General features: G+C 36.9%; 1 protein-coding gene across 1 annotated transcript; it reads right to left on the reverse strand.

Moving 5' to 3' along the window:
• Positions 1-10,690: 10,690 nt before the first annotated feature.
• Positions 10,691-21,199, reverse strand: LOC306766245 (glutamate decarboxylase 1; the record flags this gene model as incomplete). Its single annotated transcript, XM_079253893.1, has 16 exons — positions 10,691-10,864; positions 11,054-11,143; positions 11,296-11,403; positions 11,508-11,657; positions 11,767-11,845; positions 12,668-12,732; positions 12,856-12,972; positions 13,449-13,503; positions 13,590-13,669; positions 13,791-13,906; positions 14,963-15,075; positions 17,278-17,368; positions 17,478-17,720; positions 18,123-18,278; positions 19,388-19,450; positions 21,121-21,199. 16 exons carry the CDS (start codon positions 21,197-21,199, stop codon positions 10,691-10,693), a joined length of 1,779 nt encoding a protein of 592 aa, XP_079110019.1.
• Positions 21,200-24,293: the final 3,094 nt, after the last annotated feature.

Below are 24,293 nucleotides of genomic sequence, written 5' to 3' on the forward strand. Positions count from 1 at the left end.
CTTCCTCTGAATGCATTCAAGGTGGGATACCAGTGTTGTTTAGCAAGCAGCTCTGCGCCAAATGATGTCTGGATTCCCGTGGTTCCTGGTTTCCATGCAGCAGCACTTCCTGTGATGCATCACTTCCTCCTCCCTCGCAGCTCAGTGATGACAGCATGTTTACTTTCTTTCATGCTTTTTCTTTTTATTTATTCTTTAACTTATAAACCATGCCTTGTTCAGCTCAAGCATAGTAAAATTATTAGCTTTAGTCCCCTAATTAAAAACATGCACAAATAAATAGTGGATTTTTTTTCTTTTTAGATTTTTTTTAAAAATTATTTTTGAGATGCCCTGTTCACTATGCTGTGCAGTAGACATCTTAGTTTCAGGTCATTTAACCCTAATTTGGGTTTCTTTTGATATTTATGGTTAAACTGTGGTATAAGCAAGTGTCAAGTAAGCCAGAGATAGGCCCAACAGTCATGGACTGCACCTTACTTTAGTCATGGGCAATGTTATATCAGCTAGATATGATGTACATTTTAAAATTTGCTTTGATGAGGAAAATGTAAATTTGGACCATGTCTGGTGGATACCAGGCAGATCTTAAGGATCCACGTTTTAAATCAGCAATGTCTTTTCAGGTCCATTGTGAATCAAATGTACCTGCTGTAGACACGGCTCATATTCAGGCTAAATATTTCTTGCTATCTGGGTCTTTTATAGCATTACTATATACTATATTAATCTGCTCTGTATTCATTCTCCAAGCTTCTGTAGCAAACAAAAGAAAAACAACATCTGCACAAGATAATGCAAATGTTTGGCTGTCGAGGTTGTATTTATAAGAATATATTTAGTGCTCATTTTCTATCTTACAGGTCATAGAGTATTGTAATCAAGTAGTTCAATTTGTCCGTTGATTTACATATGTAAAAATGCTTTTTATACAGCTTTTTAACCCTGTTAACACAATTTTACCCAGCAGAGCCAAATACTGAAAGTCTGGGGATACGACAGACACTTTAAATCCATTCATCCATCCATTTCTATACCGCTTAGTCCAATTCAGGATTGTGGGGAAGCTGGAGCCTATCCCAGCAATTAGCAGGCGAGAGGCAGGGCCATCATTCCATCATGAGGCCACCTAAAACCTTACAGAAATTTTCCACTGTCCATCTTTATATCTGTAACTTCACATAATCCTGCCTTACAGCTCTAAACACACTTAGCAATTTCAAAGTGAGTCTGAAACACAAAATGTGGAAAACTTTGAGAATCTTAAAACTTTTTTCTTCAACATTTCCCCCTTAATTCTTGTAAAACATCATTAACAATATATCTAAAACATTTTGGGATTTTAAACAAATACCGATTATTGCATCAGTATTTTTTGTCAACAAAGCAAAAAGCTTCTCCCATATCAAATCACTGACAAGCAACAAGCAGTTTTCTATCATGCTGGCAGGTGCAAGTAGCTGGTAAACCATTTGGCCAATTCTCAGCAAGATCTTTTGCTTTGGAAATTAGCTGTCACACACTCATGTATAAGTTTAAAACTTTATTACAGGTGAAGAAATGTATACAGATCTGGCTTCAGCGTTCCTCTCCCTGTTGCCCGACTGAGGTGAGGCAGCTCAGGCGGGAAGTCTGAACCCTGACTACATGCCCCTCAAACCATTTTATAGCATTTTGCAAATATGTTGGTGGAGCTGCGCTCCTCCCTCACTTACCTCTCTCCATTTCTACAGCTGGCTCATCTATGATCAAAGTGATAGTATGTAGCATAAGAGGAAGAAAGGACTGAAAGTGAAGAGTCATGAGAAAGTAACAAGCACAGTGTTTTGCTGGGACATCTGGGCCTTCTGAAAACGGGAGTGAGTCTTGTTAAGCTGAAACAGAGTTTCTCATCAACCTAATTAAAAAAGCAAAGCACATCTCTGTTTGTACTCTTCAGGAATTTGCAGCCAATACTGTGAAATTAGCCTGCATGTTAAGCACACACACACACACACACACACACACACACACACACACACACACACACACACACACACACACACACACACACACACACACACACACAGATCACACATGTATAAAGAGAAACTGGTTAATACAATAACACAAAAAAAGTAAATAAGAATAAGAGAAGATATCATAAAATAATATAAATGAGTAAATGTCATGAATATATTCACCTCTCCAAACCTTTGAACTTTGGATTGCAGGTGTCAAACTCTGGACATTGAGGATTTTTGTTGTTATTGTGCTCCAACATACCTGACTAAAATCAATGGGTTATTTTTAAGCAATTGATAAGAAACTGTTCAATCTATTTCATTTGAATCAGGTGTGTTGCAGCAGGGAGACAACAAAAATCTCCAATAGTGGCCCCTGGACCAGGGTTTGACACCCTGCTGTTTTTTTAATCATTAAATGTGTGGAGTTACAAAATGAAATGATCCTTTAGTCCAATATTTCCTTTCAACATGTGTTACCTCAGCAGGGTTTAGAATTTTCAGCAAACTCTCAGCCTTATACCCCGCAATCATTGGGCGAGAGTCTGGGTACACCCTAGACAAGTCGCCAGTCCATCACAGCAAAAATCTCAGCTTTGTTTCAAAAGTTGTCTTAGACGCACATCCTAATCATTCTTTGTTTTATTCCAGAGCAGCGTCGAGGAGAAGGAAGGATGTAAAAGATTGAAATTCTCTGTGATCAAAGAGTGATTATGGGATTTCATGAATGTTATGAAGAACATGAGCTATTGAATATCTCTGTAGTGCAGCAGCTCTTATCAAATAATTTGAAATCAATTTGCTTAGCATTTTGATTCTATTCATCAATCATCGCTTATCCTGTCAGTCTCTGTTTCCATTGCAGCTCTGTCTCCAGGAGGGATTGGAGAGGAGGAGGGGAGGTTGGGGGTAACATCAACAACAACAGAAAAACCTTTAAGCTTATGAATTCAAGACAAGAGATAAGTTTTTCTTTCTTTATTCTAATTTAAATAAACACAAATAAATATCATTTTATTAAAATGGACAGATCGCCAGGGTCACATACAAAAAATAGGTATTTTCATTAAATTTGTTAGAACTCAAACCATGACATGAAGACCATAGGTAACATATTAGTAACACTATTGCTGCAGATAAACATCTTTATATTTTAGCCATGATATGCAGAATCCCAGTTAAAATACAAATAGACAGTCAAATAACATTTTTTAAGAGAATATTTCTTTTTTTTTTAATGTATGCAAACTTGCTCTTTGAAGAGAATCAAGCTCTTTTATTTAAAATCTTTTCCAATTTCAGTGAACAAACCCAAATGAATAAAAATTTTTAATCAAACCCCTACGATGGACTCATAACCTGTACAGGGTGTATCCCGTTTCTTGCCCAAAGGCTGCTGGGATAGGCTCCGGCTCCCCCGTGTTCCTTGATTGTAATGAATGAATGAACAAATGAATGAATGAATGAACAAATGAATGAATGAATGAACAAATGAATGAATGAATGAATGAACGAATGAATTTTCAAACCAGGCCTCTCAGAAGCAACCTTAGATTGATTCTCTCCATTTCTCAGGCAGTGTTTCACAATCCAGGTCCTCAGGACCACCTACCCTGCATATTTTATAAGTAACCCTACTTTAACACACCTGAATGAAATACATTTCTTGTTTACAGCAAAGAACTTTCTGAGGAAGTTCAATAATTTGACAGGTGTTTTGGAGTAAGAACCACTCTAAAACATGCAGGGCAGGGGGTCCTGAGGACCTGGATTGAGGAAAAACTGGGTTAAAGGGGTGCTAGTAGCTCAAGTGAGAGATCAAATTATTCAGTGACTTGAAGGTTGGTGTTTTGACTCCTACTTGTCCAGTAAGCTACAATGTCCTTCGGCAGAACACTTTATCCTTCCTACCTCCAGTGTCAGGATCAGCTGCCATGGTTCCATCAGTCTGCACATGCAGTTTACACCCACCACATATGTGATGTATACTTATAGTATGAGTAGACAACTAATGCATCCAACTGAAGTGCTTTGAGTGCTGGAAGCAATAAAGCACAATGTAAGTCTAATCCACCAGATTGACACCCAAGTCAAAATTTGGTTAATCATTAATTGTTTGCTGCTAATAATTATCATCACTCCTTTATGTTTTCTATTAAAGATAAAAATGAGTTGTCATTAATGTCCTGTTTACACAATTCAGTACACTAGTTCTTCTGCATCAACCTTCCTTGATAACATGCAACAGGGTTATTAGGGTTTCCTATAGGTTGTTTCAGTCCCAACTTGCCTTTATTGTTTTTAGTGACAAAATATGCTCTATTGCACTTAAGCTTCTTATCTGAAACCTTAGTCTCCAGAGTGTCATCCAGCTGACTTGTGCTCTCTACTCCAAACCGTTAAGCTGTCACACAAAAATGGGGAGAGTCACAAGGATAATTTAATACCCCTAACCAGGCCAAAGTTGTACTGATTTTCAGCCCAAAAGTTTCATGGCCAAGACCTGCTGACTTCTTTTTAATGTGATGGAAATTAGATAAGTTAACTGATCTGAGCTGGTTCCTGCAAAGTATATTAATCATCTTAGGCTTTTTTTTTGTTGTTTTAAATATACATTAGCCTGTAGGTTGAGCTTGTGCACAACCTGAGTACAACTGACCCACTAAAGGGATCCCTAAATACCACAGGAGGTCCATGCGGTTTTGACTGAACAGAGCTTATATGATTGTTAAAATTAAAGCCATGTCTACACAGAGACGAGTTGAAGAATATTTGCTGCAGTTTTAGTAAAAAAAATAAAAAAATAAAATTTTTTTTTAAAAAGGCCACTTAGGAGGCCATGCCTTGACAGGTCATCTAATCAATTCTGTCCATGTACTTTGTGATTTAGTTCGGAAAGCTTGTGGCATTATGGTTGTGGATTAATTCATGGCTAATAATGTAAACCTGATTTTTACAACACCATTTTGTTAATTAAATATATCTGAGAAACATCACAGTGCAGATGTTCCCTATTACAAAAAAGTAATGCTGTACCTTCCCAGTTACCTTTACTTCAGTTTTATTGGACAGGAAAGGAGTCAACCAGAATGCATCATTTGTGCCGAGAAGTTATCTGATGAAAGCATAAATCCAAGTGTGGTTTCAATGTGGTTTCAGTGGAGGTTAGGGCTCCACAGCTTTTTGATTGTTGTATGATGAGGGTCTTAAGGCTAAATAGGTTGGGAACCACTATATTAAGCTATTTTAACTTTTATTTAGATGTTATTATTACATAGGTTACAATAGCAAAATTAAATTGTGCACAGTTATGTACTATTTTCACATGGCTACGGTTAATTATCACTTAGTTATTTTCATACTGTAACATGATTTCAATCTTTCCTACATGCCTTTGCTTTGTATTTTATAGTAAGCCACATGCCCTTTTATTTATCATAGACAGTGAATGGCATGCTACTTATAGCTTCAATCACTCAATGTTCTTTATTTGTAAGGAGCTAGAAGTATACTTTACATGGTGACATTTGCTCCTTCAAGAAGCAAATAAATAAACTCTGTATTTCAGTAGTAGTTTGCTGACGCCTTAAAACTGTGCAATCGCTGCTCTGGATGCTCTCACAGATTTATACTTTTTCAGTCTTGCGAAGAATTTACAACTAAAGCTACTAAAAAAGTGCATGGTCCTTTTGTTCTGGCACTTTTACCACAGACATCTGGTCTGAGATGGGGAGAAGAACATTAACACACACCCTGCCCACACTTCATATTGGCACACACACACATACTGGATTTCCACACAGTAAGCAAAGGTAAAGCTACAAGCTGTTACTGTTGCGGTAAAGAAGTTCACATCTAAAAGATGGAGCAGCACAGACATTTAGGTACGAGGTATTATCAAATAATTATTGCTGTTTAATTGTTTTAATTTCAGCACTATCACACATGTTTTCTGTCCTTGTCTGCCTAATATTCAAGAAACCAAAAAAATGATCCTGTTATCCTATAGAACAACTCATCTTATGTTGTGGGAGGTTGTTTCCTTTGTTAATAATATGATCCATAGGTTCAGTAAACTGCTTTGTTTCTGCTCTGGGATGGGACTCTTTCCTTTAAAAGATGTCCAATAGAGACATTTACAAGAGTCTTTTCAATGTTAGGAACTGCTGCATTAGATTTTCACTCCTCAGCCACAGAGACAAGTGGGTTACATTCTCAAGACTATTAATCTCCTGCTCAAATTTACTTTCTGCCTAGATTAATCAAGTTGTGGACATGCAGTCATTAAAAGAACACTATTTAGATAAGTGTAACACATTATAATTAGTTTAAATGACAGAGGCCTAGGGTGTTATAATTGATCCTGTTATCACTGTTTTGTTAAGGATGCTGTTTGGCCTGAAAATAAGAACTACATGCTGAAAGTGTGATTTTACATAAATACAATTTAAAGGACAATTATTACCAGACAAAAGCAAAAATGCTATTGAATTCAATGGCAATGCTAATGTGAGATAATAGGTTAAAAGATTAGTTTGTAGACTAAATTGTTGGCATAGCTGCATGTCTGGAGAAAAAGGGGGAAGGGCTGGCAAGCAGCCCGCAGTCAATGCCATCATCATGATCATCATTTCATTAGACTTGCCTCACACAATGGAAATGTCAGTATATATCAGTAAGCTAATGTGGCAGTAATTCCCAGGGGCGGGATATATATTTGGCACACTGCGAAACGACTGACAAGATTCATAGAAGACTAGCACAGCTGCAAAATGATAGATGTGTCAGTGATCTTTTGTGTGCAAAGAGAAACTTTCATTTCAGACTGAAAATATCTGCCCAAACTAAAGTGTTTCAGTTATGGAAATCAAACGTACTCAGTTTTGTCATGACCTATGATTAGTATCACTTTTTTTTGTTTCAGTTGGAGTACATTATAGGGCCCTGAATCCTCTGTGTGTGTTTCCGTGTGTATGTGTCCATGCCAGGCATGAAATGGAGGGTGAACAGACTAGTGAGACAGACATTAAGTATTTCATGGTCTGACTCAGCTTATAGCTGCCCTCAAGAGAAAACTGCAGAAACATTATTGTTTTCTCTCATTATTTCACTTCCCACTTCCCTTTTAATCAACATCCGTGTAACTAAATATTTCATTTTTTACAAAGCTACTTATACTGGATTTAAGTGATTATTCTGACAAGCAAAAATGTGAACATTTATAGTACGTTTTTGTTTTACTATGAAGTACACAAGTAAAATATTACTGGTTTCCAAATTGTGCAAAGTAAAAATAAAAAAAAGAGAGCGATACCTTTCTCTATTTCATGCAGGTTTGCACGTTTTTTCTTTTTGTGTCAGTCTTTTACTTTTACAGAATAACAATAAAGGAAAATAAGCTAAAGCAAAACATTAAGTATGTACTGTCAGAATTTCATAACATGTAACAGTGTTTTTCAGATTTAGGCTTATCTTATCAGGAAATTCTTAGGCAATCTTACATGTACTGCACTGTTTGGATTTATTTATTCACTGATAACGTTGTGATCATCTTTAGGTTTGGCCAGGGATGTCCTGCTCCAGTCCTCATGGACAACAATCTTGCAGGTTTTCAATGTGACCCTGCTCCAACACACCTGACTCAAATTAATGAGGCATTAGGCAGAAGTTCATAGGCTGTTGGATCTATTTAATTTGAGTCATGTGTGTTGAAGCAGGGGTACACTGAAAACCAGCAGGACCGCACCACTCGAGGACACTCTTTTTTTTTTTTTCTTTTTACTAATATTCCCGATCGCTATTATCAGTTTAATTAAGTTGATTTAGCATTACACCAAGTATATTGACTGATGTAATTGACTCAGTTTATGGAAAATTCATTTATTTCCAGAATTACTAGACTGTGACAGACTGCAAGAGCATAAGATTTTATTCCATTTCTATTCAATCATTATAATATTATTCAGTACCTGCTTCCAAATAATTCATATTATTAGTCATTGGCACATTTGATTTTCATTTTGTAACAATCCAAAGAACAATAACAAAATAAATAGTGGTTTGGAAAAAAACAAAAATCTGCATATATGGCAAAAAGTCAGATATTATTCAGAGATTTTTTTGTTGTTATTCTTGAACCCTCAATTCCCTGCAGCTTCACAAAGCAGCCATTGACATCAGGTCGGTAATGATTGCTGCACTGAAGCATGAAACTAAGAAATAGCATCTGCCTGGTGGAGGAAGGGAGGAGAGCCTCTCAAATAGTCGATCTTTCTATGACTGTATCGAAATAAAACACAGCGAGGCAGATCCTTGAAATAGGATCCGTGGGAGAAGAAATGTTAAGGGATCACAGTTGAATGATTTTATGACAAAGGCGTGCGTAAAAAGAGACAAATGAAAGATTTAGCAAGAGGTGCTCACAAAATCTGGGCTCAGAGGATCAGCCAATAAAAAAATCCCTCAGGGGTGATTAAACTGATCAGTGGGTGTTAACAGTCAAGTGGACTGAAAGATGTACAAAGAACAAAACAATGAGAAAAATGTTTGTGTAAAATAACATGCGCATTTATCTAAACCTTAACCTTGCTGTAGAATTTCATGTCCTAGATTATTTCTTCCTTTCTTTTCTTTTTTTGCAACCAAGATTTTGGTATCTTGGTACCATACAAATATTAAACTATCATACTATTTGCTAATGCAGTTGTTAACAAAGTGGTGAATCCCACCCCATCCTTACTTGAATCACTGAAGCTTTTGGGGATGCTCCTTTTATACCCAATCATGGCACTCATTTGTTTCCAATTAACCTGTTCATCTGTGGAACTTTCCAAATGGTGTTGTTATCAGTTTGAACACTAAATAGCTTAATATTTTAGATATTGTTATCAGGTAAAAAAAAAAAGAAAAAAAAGAAGTTTCCATAGCAGTCATATTCTTTGTACATACATGTAACAACTATAAACTCCACTCCAAGTCTCACCCGTATTGTCCAGTATACATAGATGTATCAATTAAGGTCATTCTTCATCACAAACAGTAAATAATTGAACCAGTAGATGTTCTACAGCTCATGTCTTTATTAGTATTTTGGTTACAGTAGTAATATAATTTTCATAAAGTGCCTACATTGAATACTATAAGGGACATTTCATCCCATTATATTCAGGAATGTACAATCGTTTCATACGTCTTAATACAGCTACAAACACCTTGCATTTTATTGTTCAAAAATGCTTCATGATAAATGATTACATAGTTTTTCCTTAACAATAAAGTGTGCCTTTGACAAAGTTGTTGCAGTTTTTTTTTCTTGCATATTGTTGTTTCACTCCACATTTTAAATTATCATATCATACAGACAATCAAATATCACTAGAATTAAAGCTGCCTCACAATCATGATTTAGCATTGTGTTTTTTATCCTTTATAAAGCAACGGCAGCAGCAGCTGACTGCCAGTTTCATAGCAGAGTGTTTTTCCAACAATCAGTCACACATTGACATTGCACAAATACACAATATAGATTGCACTAAAGTTAATGGCAGTTAATTAAGCATTCTTAGATAAATATCTGAATTCATCCATAAGGGAGAATAAGGGCCACATTTATTTTCTTTAATCTAACTCAACCCTTCTTTGGTTCACAAATACACTAAAAGACATAACTGTTATCCAAAACATGACACAATATAATACAGCAGAATTTCCAAACAGGAAGAATGATACATTACAAATGGAAAAGAAGAGCACATTAACTATTCACAATTATGGTTTCTCAATATAAATGAAGCGATCAGTCTATTATATAATGTATTTTGTGGTTGATTTACACAGAATTTGTTCACTGCAAAACTAGGACACATTTAGCACAAAGGCGATGTAACAATATTATACACAATCTACACAAGTCTGAAAAAGTCATCAGTATTAGTGCTTCTTACAGGGACTGTGTTCTATGGTTCAACCTTACTTTTTTATAATTCTAAGGGAATATAAAAGCTATGATGTTCTGGCACATCTGGCTTGATACTAACCATTTATATCTTAATAATTACATGTTATATATTCTTATCATTGTTGTTAATGTAAATGTTTTAAAGTTTTCTACAAAGTGCTTTTACTTCTGAAAAACATCAAAATTTGATTCGGTTTTGAGTACTGACTGACAATAACAAGACATTCTTCTGTGCTGCAATGTATCATCAGCTGTTGTCAAAGAAATTATCTGTCTAGAATGCAAATAATTAGAGCAAGACGTGCTCTAATTATTTGCTGCGTGACGAAGGTCTGTGTTCTCCCTGTGTGCTTTTATATGTTTTATTTGTAGTCATTTAATTAAATAAAAAAATTTGGAATATATTTAAACTCATTCTCATTTTATTTGGAAATTGGGAGTTGTCTTCATGTGTAAAAGGACTCCATATTAAACTCTTTACAATCACATTGTGGTATGTTTCCATTTCACGTACATTTTGACAAGACCTCCGCTGTGCTTTCTCCTTTTTCTTTAGAGAACCTTGTGTGCAAATGTTTTGAGATTATTTTTTGTGCATTGCCAGAAGATCTTTAGGCAAAATCTTGACATCTTCATGACATAAAGGAGACACAAAGCCAAGCTTGAAGCTCTTAAGAATTGGTAAAGAAAACCATGTTTTGGAAATGCCGTTTCACTTTACAGATGGCTCCTACAAGTCTTGCCCAAGCCGCTCAATCTCTTCAATCAGGAAGTCGATGTCAGACCTGGTGGCAGCAGCATTGGAGATGACCATGCGGAAGAAGTTGACTTTGTCTCCTTGTGGCTGGTAACCCACCATCGTAGTCCCTGACTCCATCATCATTGCTTTGATCTTAGGGGCCACCTGTTGCAGTATTTTGCACAGAGTTACTAAGCAAAAGATTACTTTTAACTGCTAATTGCTTTCCAAATCAATATACAGAACTGCACTATCCTTTTCCTTGTGCATCCTTAAATTTAAACCTGCATGCCTCAACCTTTGAGGGGAGAGACACTAGAAATGAGGCATAAACTCAGATTAATGAGTCATTACCTTGTGCAGCTTGTCACGCTTTTCCTCACCATCAGGGAAGCTGCGCAGGCTCGGTGGAATGTACCAAAAGCAGACATTAGTGTGCTGTGGCTGTTGAGAGAAAACAACATTTGAGACGTGAGCTGACTGCTGCAGGTAACTTTAACGTTTCTTGTAACTGTGTGAGCAGAGCAAAATGAGCCAATCAATCCCAAAACCACATTAAAATCTAAATGCTTCAAAATATTTGAGAGTAATTTCACCTCTCCGTTGAACACCATCTCATAACCCTCTCTGTTTTTTATTTTGTTGTAGAGGTATGCTGACAGGTCCAGGCACTTGTCAATATGCTGCTCAAATCCAACTGTTCCCTTTTAGGCAGATAAAAAAAAAAAAAGCAATAATCAATGTTTTATTTGTATCAGTAACAGAAACAGAGACGCAGAATAACATTAGGCTGCTGATAATTACACACCTTTGCCTTCCACATGAGCCAGAATTTGAAGATATCAACATGCCGTCCACACTGAATGGCTTTGTCGCCTGTGTCATATGTAACATCGTACTGTTTGTCTGGCTGGAAGAGATACCCCGCACACATAGAGTTGCAGCCTTGTAACAAGCCCTGCAACAGAAACAGTGGTGATGAGAGATAAGCAAGAGGAAGACGCATGCATTTCTTCATGTAAATGTGCAGCGGTGGAAGTGCTGGGAAGTGAAGGCCACACACTCACCCTCTCTCTGACCAGAATGGCAGAGCACTGCAGTGGCACCCCCATCATCTTGTGAGGATTCCAGGTGACTGAGTTAGCCCTGCACAGAGAGCACATGCATCCTTATAAAGGGAGATAAGTCGTATCATAGGATTTTTAGGAGGCAACAGATTTAAAAATGGAGGCTTTCTTTGGTCCACGATACCTTTGCAGTGTTGTATATTGAAAAGAAGGGAGGCATCATAGAGTCTATGTGCTCATAATTAACAGTAGGAGGAAGCTGCCGAATAAATCCAGGTATTACATCTTTGCAGTTTTAGTTTCAATCAGTTCAGGTACCATAAGTGACTGTGTGTGGAAGAAGGATGTAGCCAGCATGCTAACAGTGGTCTTCAAGTAATTTGGTTTTAATTATTTTTTGTTTTTTGTATTTTTTCTATTTTTTGTAAGTGTGTGGTTGACCTAATTCAAATACTTTAATGAAGAAGTGAAACTAGTGTTTAATTCCACAACACAGTGGAAAATCCTTTTTCTGGTAATATAAGGCAAGAGTTATTATAAATCTATATAATTAAGGCTTTTGAACTAGAGGACTCACCCCCTGCTGGCCATTACAAAGAGTTAAATTATTAGGGCATTTTTCTTATTGGCTTAATTCTTCAAACTAATGGCCTCCCGTCAGGATTTTCATGTGCTCATAAGTCACCACATGTTTTCAAATGTAAATTTATTCTCCAGTAATCACTTATTTTTATTATGTTACCTTCAACATTCTTATTTCTGAATATCATGGCATTTCTACATCATAAATGTCTTTTTCATATGAATCTTCCTCTGAGAGCAGCAGAATTTCCAACCAACCTATTTCAGAAAACAGTGAAATGTTTAAACATTGGCATGACCATGTATTGCGTTTATTTACCTCTCCACTCCATTCAGCTTGTGCCTGTGCTTCCTGGACATCAACAAACCTCCGCCCCATGCACCCTGAACAGGACACAACGAAGCATTTACAACACTGGAGATACTGACTTATTGATCTTATATTATATGGATGACAAAAAGATGAAATAAACATTTGTGTCTTGGAGATAAAGTATCCTTTCTTACATCTACATGAAGCCATATGTTGTACTTCTCACAGATATCGGCGATTTCATTGATGGGATCAAAGGCTCCGTAGACAGTGGTACCCGCGGTGGCATTCACAAACATTGGGACACATCCCTGCAACACAAAAGAATGAATAATAATAATAATAATAATAATAATAATAATAATAATAATAATAAAAGAAGATAAATCTGGACATATCTCAATTATAGTTAGTTTTTTGTTTTTTTCAAAAAGAAAATGTATTTGTGAGATGAGTTAAAAACATTTCTCGACTAATGCACTCCTCTTTGTCTGCGCCTACTGTTTGGGTAAAATTGCCCTATATTTTTTTCTATCTAGTCATCTCAGCACTTTGCCTTAAGGTAATATTTCCAGCAGAGACCATTTAGACCAGTCCAGCATCTCATGTGAAAGAAGAGACTATGACCTCTAAAGGGTCTTCCTGCTTCAGGACATTTAGCATTCTCTTTGCTTCCAGTTAACTCCACTGTTCATCTGAATGTTTCTTGCAATGGGGAGTAATGGATGGAGCAAAATAAATAAGTTTGAGAGGTTATTTATTTGTTCGTGTCATTGCTGATATTTACCTTTTGCTTGACTTCAATTACTTTGGCTTCTAAATCTGCAGGTATAACTCTCCCTCTGGGAAAGAAGAAGACATACAATCAGCCATCAGGTTTTTAAAAAATGGCCAAACTGTGGCAGTTCAGGTTAAAGAGAAAGCAAACCTCTCATCTGTTTTCAAAAGGATCAGGTTCTCCGTTCCAAAGCCTAGAGCAGCACTTGCTTTCTTGATGGAGTAGTGGCTCTACAGAAACAGGCAGTCATCATCATCAGTCACTACGTAGGTTAGAGCTGCTTAGAGAAGTGAGTAGTAACAGTCCAGCCTAATGAAAAGGTTATGATCAGTAAAACGGTGTTGAACTAACGTGCTCTGAGGTGAAGAGGACCAGTCGGGGTGCAGCCGCCATGCCTTTGGTCTTGACTTCAGGAAAGAACTTGTATCTGGCAATCATCACACTGTACATGTTGGAAATAGCGCCTCCTGTTGAAGAAAGCAACGGTGCAGTGAAGTAAGTAAATACATGTCTGAATGATGTTAAACAGTCTTCTCTTTTCCTCATTGCACATAAAAACTTGTCAGCTTTCGCTCATCTTGCTTTTGTTTTTGTTGCTGTTTATTCTAAAAATAAAATATTGTAATAGTTATTGTTCTTATCTTTAATTTCTACTCTTTCATGTTCACTTTTCAGTTGCGAGACCAAATTATCTTGTTTTTAGTTGTATTTCTTCTGTTTCCTCATGTGATTTTAGACTTTTAGAGTCCTGGATCTTTTTCCACACTCTGTCTTACTATGTATAACTTCTGCTCCTGTATCATTCAGCATTTGGATCATTGTTCTCTGCAACTAGACCCACACATAATAACATCATCCAAATGATGATGATGTTTATTACAGATTTGAATTTGAAGCAGAACATAAAATAATTCAGATTAGCAGTGAGTTTTTTCTGTAACACAACTTTGCATAGAAGATTCATTTTGTTATACTGCTGTGGACTTAATTAAAAGATCTCAAAACCTTCTGTACCACTGAAGTTAAATCGTGGGTGTTAAATGCTTATTGTTTCCTGTTTCACTTCGGAAATACTCTCCTCACTTTAGATTTTACTTCCTTTTTTCATGTCTCCTGCTTACGAGTTATCTTCCCATCTATAATCAATCTCCTTCCTGTTCTTGGTTTTGCTGTTTACTTTTACATCCACATATGCTTGCTTAGAACATACTGTGTGTTTTTTTTGAATTTGCACAAATCATTTACATAATGGTTTTACTACGTTACCTTGGTTACTCTCTCTTGGCAGTTTTCCCTTAGCATTGGTAAAGATTTTTGTCTTCCATACCTTTAGCTACCAAACATGTCAGTCAGCATTTTTCTTTTTCAGAAATGTTTTAATAAGCTACTTAATGAGTTTTTTTAGAGGAAGAAAATAAAACTTGTTGGTTATTTAAGAAAACAATACATATGTTTAAATAGTTTCTTGGGTGTTTATTTGGTCTTAAGTATTGTCATTCTGAGCTCACTGGTTGCGCTTTTACCTGGAGAAAATATTCCATCACCCTCTCCATTTGGCCAGCCGATGATCTCTCTCATCTTTTTGAGTGTCAGCTGCTCCATTAGCACAAAAACAGGGGCAATCTCATAAGTAAACCTGGAAAAGACAAATTGAGCATATTTGACAATGACATCAAATGAACCCAAACTGAACCGAGGGTGGTCACATTTTACAGAGACTAAATGTAAGTCCTGTCTGCAGCTTGTGGTCTTCATACAGGTTTCAACCGTACAACAATCTGAACACAGTGACACAGACCAGCAAATGCTGGAAAAACAAAGATAAAAATTAATATCTTTCCATTTTTTCCCTCTTAGATTATATACGTAATTTCACAAATGTAACTACATTAAAGCTGCTCTGCATCACGAAGAATACAGTTAATTTAGAGTTACAGTACAGGGAGACTCATCCATCTTCTCCACTCAAGTATTCTCCTAATTACATAAGTATGTTCTTCATTCATGCAAACCAAGTATATTTATCAGAAGAACATTACAGTATATTGCATTGTGCCTCACACCATCTTTAATACACTCCCATAGGGAATGATAAAGAGGGGAAAATAAACAAGTGAGATGCCACCTCACAGTTGTCACACATTAATTTCACTGCTCTCACTCATGCAGACAAGGCTCAGTCACTCTGATTATGTAAGAGTTGGATGTGATTGTCAATCTATTAGTGTCAATCAATAACTGCCAGGGATAATTAGGGCTGATGGTGTAATTAATAAAGGTAAATTAGAGTATAAGCAGCCTTCGTCCTCTGGTTCAAGTAATCCATGGTGATGTCGCTAACAAAGCACGGGTGATTTTGTCTACAGACAGTGGTGTGGTTGATGACTGAACCAGCTGGAGGAAACAATTGTAGCAAAAAAACAAGTGGATTACTGGAAGTTTGAGAAGTCCCACAAAAGATCATGATGAAAGTATACACAGCTGTTACCATCTCAGTCTGTTGTATTCATAGAATCTTTTTTTGTATGGGAAGACCTACGTTAATGTTCATAAAACTCATTTCCTGGTGCTTCATTTATCAGTTACAAGCAGTCAGATGACTAGTTTCCTTTGGTTTCTAGTAGGTTATAGAGACCAGCAAGTCAACATCATTTTCAGCCAAGCAACCCATAATCTGTTCATATTTATGGATGAGAACAATCAAACAATTGATTTTCCATTAAGTCCTTAGCTGCAACAAATATCTTTGTTGCTGCTAAGGTATTTAAAGGACTATATCTTAAACATATTAAGATAAAAGGAAAGTATCTTCAAGCTATTTTCATGTATTTTCATGTTTCATCTTATTGCGTCAGCAGACTGTATCCTGCCTTTACTTCTTAATACAGTAACAGATAAGCGACCAATTTGTGGATGCACTGTCATAGGAACTGAATGTTTCACTAGTGATCCTGCATGATTTCTTTTACTGGCAAAAATGGAAGCGCTGGGACATGTAAGACCCCTCAATATAAACTCATCAAAAAATCTTTCACTTTGATTTGTTAGATTTATCTACTGTGTGCTGTCAGAAAAGCTAAAAAGACAGAAAAAAGAACATAATTCTTATGTTTATGGTGTTCTTCTTATGAAACAACAACTTCCTGGATTCCTGAGCTATTATCTGCCATCCTTCATCGAAATAGCAGTTTATGAAGTGCACATTAGAGCAGAATACATTCACATTCAGTAACTATGCAAAACAGGTTTCCTTCAATTCCATCTACATATGTAAGAGCTCAGAACATCATAAACGTCTCTGAAAAAGTAAGCAGTCATGTGCTTTGCACCAAGAATGGATCATCTGCTGGATTAGAATAACAAAAAGTAAAAAAGAAATGTATTGTAGTAACAAAAGTCCCATTAGATGCCACCTATGGCTGCTCACAACATGTACAGATGGTCTGAAGGATAATACCCCGCACCCCCCACCCTCCATCCTTGTTATGTCACAGGAACTTGCATAACATGAAACAAAGACACAATGTAAACTGCAAATGTTAATCAATATGCAATTTAGTTTGCCTGCAGGGCTGAATAATGTGTCCATCTCCCATAAGCACAGACCAGTATTGACAATACTGCGGGGGTGTAGCTGTACAAATGTCCTCTTTTGTGCTTTTTATTTTCGTGCTTGATTGACAGTCTATTAGAGCATGCTGGGGGGTTTTCTTAGCCAAAGACAGTAATTATTGCATGTCACTTCAAGTATTCCTCCAAATGAAAGCATATCCACTTCATGGACCAGTGAAAAACAAATGAGTACAAATAAAATAAGGTTTATCTCAACTGTACTCACATATTAGTGTTGGCTGTAGAAGTGAGCCACTCTCCTGCCATCCCCACAATGTCTAATCCAGTGGACAGCTGGTTAAAGAACCTGGGGTGACCTGTGATCGATAAAGAAGTAACAAACTAGCACAATCCTCAGAAAGTCCTTAGCATCTACAAATCTGAGCGTAATCTAATGAGAGCTATTGATCGGAGCAGGTTTCATACCCGTTCTCACTCCATATTTCAGGGTGTCTCTGCAGTCCACCAGGATCTGCTCCAGAGACTCGGGCTGGTCAGACAGCTCCAGGTTGAAGCCCTCCATCCCCTCCAGCAGCTGGTGGGGATGATGGAAGTCCAGGACCTTGGTTGATCTGTCAAAAGTCTTCCGGATGTAGTTGGTGAGGATTTCCATGACCTCCAGCAAAAACTGCATTGTGAGTTCCTCTCCATTTTTGGCAGGTAACAAATCTATAAAAAAATGTTGATTAAGATCTGTTTTGATCAATGATTTCCAGTAAACAAAAAACACTTTTTTTTTAAAATAATAATTTTCTATCATATCCTAAAATAAATTGGGGGGTTGGAATAATTATGCACAAGTTTTTTATGCTTGATTTTAAGTTTAATATTTATATATATATATATATATATATATATATATATATATATATATATATATATATATATATATATATATATATATATATATATATATATATCCTTAAACAATGCATATTTTCTTTTTTTTTTTTTTAATCCCTTTCATTAAAATCAGCACATTTCTGCAGCAAATGCAAAAACTATTAACCATAAATAACTTCCAAATTATGAGTGAGTGTCAAATTAAAGTGATATTTTCCTGAAGCATACCTCTGGCGAAAAGGTTGGAGAAATCGGTTTCTGTCCGCCTGAAATGCGCATCTCCTCCGATGTTATCACAGGACAGCAGGTTTTTGGCCGTGCGCTCCTTCAAGGAGCTTACAATCCTGCTTCTCTCCTCCAGACTGTTATTCTTCTGCAAGAATCCTAAACGATTGCAAGAGGGAGAGGCGTCCGGAGAATGGTTACACTTCCCAAACATGATGAGGACTGCAGCTTCTCCACTAGTAGACCTACTTTTCTTCTCCCATTTCTTCTATTTATCTCCTCTCCAGGGATCTGCTCTTTACTTTCTTTCTTTTTTATTTCTTTATGAGATAAGGGACCCATCCGGCCCTATATATAGGAGGAGGCTCAGAGGGAGGGTGAGCCCAGTGACATCAGCACCAAACTCCAGTCAAGCAAAAACAAATCGTTGTCATGTGTAGTTGTTGTAAATTCTTTGTAAAGCGTGGTTTTGTGCACCTCAGTGGACGGAGCTTACAGCCGATAACAGCTGTGATCATAAAAGAACATTTTTAGCAGAACGAGATAAGAGTGGGCAGCTTATCGAGTAAGAAACAAAGTAACATAAATCTCTTTGGGAAATTGCTTAATAATAACTGGTGAAATCTAAAAAAACACAAAAAACAAAAACAAAGCAAAAAAAAAAAAAAAAATTTAAAAGAAATATTAATCGTTCTTTCCCTCTTTGTTAGTTAAATAGTTCACAGTAATTAAAGGCCTTATTGAAACCAGCAGAACGTGTCCGTGATAAATATCCGAAAACTGAGCTGTGCACTGGTGCGTCACGTTCACCATTATGGTGGGTGTCAGCTCGTCCTTGGTTAGTTAGTATGATGCTGAAATAGACTCGGAGTGCAAATCCATTCCACATAATTTACTTTTTCTAATTTGCTCCCAAGCAAAGATTAAAAATAAAATAAAATAAAATAAAATAAAATAAAATAAAATAAAATAAAATAAAATAAAATAAAATAAAAATAAAATGTGGTTCTTGATTCTTCACGTTAGAATTAACAAAATAAATGGTGATATTGTTATTTAATCAACTAAATGGACTCCATTATAGATTTTAGGTTTTTTCTTCATTTGTTTGTATTAAAATGTCCGTATTTAAAACACCAATGCACAAAACCTCTGGTAAAATCACGCACGCCATGGTGACTGTAAACACAGACTGAAGCTAAAAGCTGATCTCTCTCAGATAGTTTCTGCACACTGTCTAGAAAATGGATTAAAAACGGTGAACTTACCACATATTTTCATTCCCAGTTTTCTAGTGCATCCATGAGCCACTCCACACCACGCATCATAGCCTGAGTTGTTTGTTTTAAAGAACAACAGTTTATTAGAGAGTTTTTTTTCTTCATTAATTTTACATTGAATTTATTAATAGACTGTGAGATTAAATAAAGAGCCGTTAGATTGAATAATACAATATGCTGAAACAATAATTAACATGGGCTTTATGGATTTTTTAAAAAGCATATTTGTCGGGAATCTGAACCCCCTACTTCTACTGTGCTTTCACCGTTCACCACCCACAGGACTTGGAATTAATTAGACGTTTTAAATCCACGCCAGCCTGAGGATCTAATTGAGTGAAAAGATGCTTAAAATGCGAGCATCGGGTAGACATGAGCCGGCTGGCCACTGACAGATAGAGAATTACTGCGTTATCAAGAGCTTCCAGCCAGAGAGGGGATGGGGCACCTTGGATAGGAAGCAAAGGCAAAATCCTCAAAAGCAGCAATTTAGGGTGATGGGAGGAGGGGGAGAAGGGAGGTCGAGAAGGGAGGGGAGAGGAGGAAACATGGAGGAGGTGCTGGTGATCAGTACCGTTGCCATATCTTAACCCTTGCTTTGGATCATTAGATAAATCATTGCCCTCTGTTCAGCTCGCTAAAAGCACTTCAGATCCCCCCTCACCCTCCTCCCATGAAGAAAAAAAAAAACAGGAGGAGACGAGATAGGCAACAAGGAAACAACTTTAAAAAAAAAAAAAAAAGCACCAAAAAAGAGAGCTGATGTGCTGACAAACAGTATTCAGAGCAAACAATGCATTTGCAGACATGCAGGATGGAGGTGATGCGAGGGCCTAATAGGATGTAATCACTGCTTTCCATCAGACACGCATGGCTGACAGCCCAACAGCTTTTGCACAAAATGGGTTTTTAAAACCCAATGAGGATCCATGTAGATCAGAAAAAATGCGCGAGGTTTTATCTTTTACTTAACAAAAGCAAATCTGCAAAACTAATTAAAAATGAAAACTGTGGACTTTTTTTTGGTGTGTTTTCACTTGACACACGATTTTAAGCCTCTATTCGTTTGGAGAATCGGGGCTATTTTTTTTTGCTACTGGCTGACAATAAAAGGACCCTGCACTCTCCACAGTGCCCCTGCTTGAAGGCTACAATGCTCAAGAGTGCCATTAGAGTCTATTTAATATGGCTGAATTAACAGGCACTTCGGGGGCAATTTTCATTTTCCATCCAGGCACTTAATTCTTCTAAAGCACAAATAGCCTAAGAGAAAATAAAAACTAATGCATTACCGCACGAATAACAATAATAAAAAATAATTTATTAATCACAATAATAATAACAATAACAATAATAATAATAATAATAATAATAATAATAATAATAATAATAATAATAATAATAATAATAAAAAAATCGATATTATAAAATATTCTGAAAGATTAGATGATTCGCAGCCTCGGGCATGTTTTCCAGCCTGCCTCCAGTTTAATGTCAGCAGAGGACATTTCTGTTTCTGACAGCAGCATTCGTCTGTCACACAGATGCCGGGAGGTCCGTATGGTGAATGAAACGCAGCGGTGATTTCTGGCGAAGGAAGCCCTCTCAAACGGCAGCCCCCTCCCCTCCTTTCTCTCCTCCTCGATGGAAAATGATTAATGACATTGCCCACAAAGTAAATAGCACACGTGAAAACAGCATTTTATCTGTGATGGACCTACTTGAGCCCGGTGGCCATAAATTTGTCGAGTTGGGATCCGCTTCGCCGCCAGAGGAGGAGGAGGGTGCAGACGCCGCCATCTCTCCCGAGACCCTGAGCCAAAGTCCTCACCTCAAAAAAGCCTGGCCACTTTTTTTTCTGTCTTTGTCTTTATTTCCCCCTCAAAATCTGTCCTATGCTATCAAAGACAAAAAAGTGAGGCTCACTGACAGTGAGACAGAAAAAGCCATGAGTATACTGTAGGAATGTCTCTGGCTAAATGTGCGCTTCTGGCTCTTTAACACTGAAAGAGATGCTTAACTTGTCGACACAGACCTGTAGGCAACAAGGGCACAGCATGTCTTACAAGTTGATATTCCAAATCACAAGATTTAGAACAAAATGATAAAATAGGGGGGAAAGGCTTAAATCTAACTGTTTAAAATCCTGCAGTGTTGATCACCAGAGTGTCATATTTATTTTCTTGTCAATAAAATCTTTGATTTGGAAATACAACATCCTTCAACCTACATGGGGACAAGTCATGAACAAGAGGAGTTCAAACAACAGAAGTTCCTCTTTTCATAAAAATGACAGGCCCCTAAATGCTCATCCTCTTTCGCTAAATGCATCTAAATGATAAATGTCAAGTTCAAGGTGAGAACAGTTGGTTACCTTCAACACAAAATGAGTTTCTCGCCTCCAACTCTCCTGTAGAGAAACGCAACATGTTTTACATTAAAAATACGTGCATGTCATCTACACAAATAAGCTATCACGCCAATAAAACCTGTTATCTTCCGTGGATCAGTTTAAACCCTTTAAAACACCTGTTAGAACTCCTCCGATTATTCTGTATTTATATAGGGCGATAATGCATGAAGACACTTACGTGTTTACGCGAATCCAGGTGAACATGTGCAATCCAAAACAAAAAAGTGAATTTATGAGCTAAATAAATCCTGAAAGAAAGACTGCTGTACTCCACACTCCATAGATACAATGAATGAAAACCAAACAAAAAAGGAAGAAAAAAAAAGAGCTTCACTTCTCCGCTATAGATCCCATTCAAGGTGACCTCTGTTAAAAAAACAAGAAGCTTTGATTTGCTGACAGTTAAGTGAAACCTTGGCTGGTGTCTTTTTGGTTTCCTGCGCACGGCTGAGTCACTGCATGTAGCTTCTACCGCCAGGGCTGCATGTTTGTGGAGCAGAGTCGAAAGCAGGCTGTCTGCACGTTTGCCAATGAAAGGCGCCGGTTTCGGCCCCTCAATATGACTTTTTTTGGGGGAAGTGTTGATTGATTGTGTCCTATAAAGCTCTGCTTTGAATCCTGGTCACGAACAAAGACTTTAAGTTTGATGCTAAGAGCAACACATTTACGTGAGGAGGGAGCAGAAGCGAGATGAGAGAGGAGGGAGGGAGCGGATTTTTTATTTTTTTGTTTAGATGGGGAAAAAGAAAAAACATTGGGGTTCTTTTAAAAGCAGCAATCACCAGGACAAATGCTCCTTTATTTGATGTTAGTTTTTCATTGACCCCCTCCCCAACATATTGAAAGCTTCCCCCTTTTAAGAATTATTTTCTACACAAACATTGCCAAATAACTCTAAAGTGTGTTATTAAATGAATGACTTCCCACAAACATCTTTCTCTTACACTATCTCTGCAGAGGTGTTGAACAGTGAATATGTAACCTGATACTCCCAGAGAACGAAAACTGGTTCATCCACAAGGTGGCAGTGAGAAACCAGAAATGACTCCTGCAGGAGCGCAGCACAAATGGGCCATTCCACAAATACAACTTCAGGGATCTAATTATATATCGAACCATTAATCTGGAAAGTGGCACGATTATTCATGACGGCAGAGACTTAAGAGCGCCAATTAAAAAAAGTGAGAGGGAAAAAAAATAAAAATAAAAACACATTTTTTTGTTGTCTGCTGCGTTTTCTTTCAGGCAATTTCTGGTGGGCAGTAAACCGAGTCGTAGAGGGTCACTAGGGTGACTGTTTATCTGAAAGCTTAACTCCTCAGGCCTGGGAGCTTGAGGGTCTGATGGAGTATCTTTTGCTGTTCCTAGGACTATGCATTTCTGGATGGAGATGTTTCCTTTTTCTCCAGGTATCTGTTGGAGCCACAACAGTTGAAACAACAAAGGGTATCATGCTAAAAAGAATTGTTGAACATCTCATCAAATTAAGTGAAGGTGCAAAAACTGCAGCATTGACAGAGTATAAAAAAAGAGAAGCTGAAGGCATGAACTATGCATCAGAAAAGGGCTTTGAAAACTGGTTAAACAAAAAAAAGGTAATTAAATAGTTTAGACTGTAAGTGAAAGAGTTGGGAAATATGAAGAAATCACTCAAATGGCTGAAAACCAATGCTAAATGTGTGCAGCCTTGGATGATTTCCCACATGTATAAAATCACTGCACAGGGTCAAGATAATTTTGAAAACCCATGGCATTTTATCACTCTACTTAGAAAAGTAGCCTAAAATGCTAAAATATCATGAAAAAAAACGCATGTTGCAGAAAGAACAATGCACGATCTAAATCATATAAAACAGATAGAAAAAAACTGAAAAAGAGAAAGAAGCAGTGCGTCTGATAAATCAGTGTCAGGTTTGGGACAATATTTGTTGTTACCAGGGGCATGTGAAAACCTATTAATATGACTAATATGAGAACAAGACACAAAATTGATTAGTTGAATATATATAGCAAGACGGATCTAACTTACAAAGTCACAGCAACTGTTTTCCTTAATTAACTAACAAAGAGTGTTGATCAAAAGCAGAGGTGATGCAACAAAGTAGTGATCGATACATTACAACTTTACATATATGTGATAAAGCAAATAATCTTGATCTGTTATTTACTGTGGATATGCAGTTATTTTGTATTCTGCTTCAGCACATATGCTTTCAGTAAAATTGCATTTGCCTGTATCTTTAGTTTGGACTTCTGTGTAATTAATATTTGGCATGACTTAAATTCTTCTAAAGTACTTTCTGAAAAATATAGTGATCAGAATCAAACAAATGATGCCGAAACAACAGAAAAAAGACAGGACTGAATTGCAGTAGTAGTTGTGTGAAACTGTCCACAAGAGGGGGCATCATACAAATGTAGAAAGTGACAGCAAAATTAGAGATTAGTCAGGGAAATAGATTAATAATATCTTTCTGTTTT

Source organism: Telmatherina bonti (genome assembly GCF_933228915.1).
Source record: "Telmatherina bonti genome assembly, chromosome: 15".
Taxonomy (NCBI): domain Eukaryota; kingdom Metazoa; phylum Chordata; class Actinopteri; order Atheriniformes; family Telmatherinidae; genus Telmatherina; species Telmatherina bonti.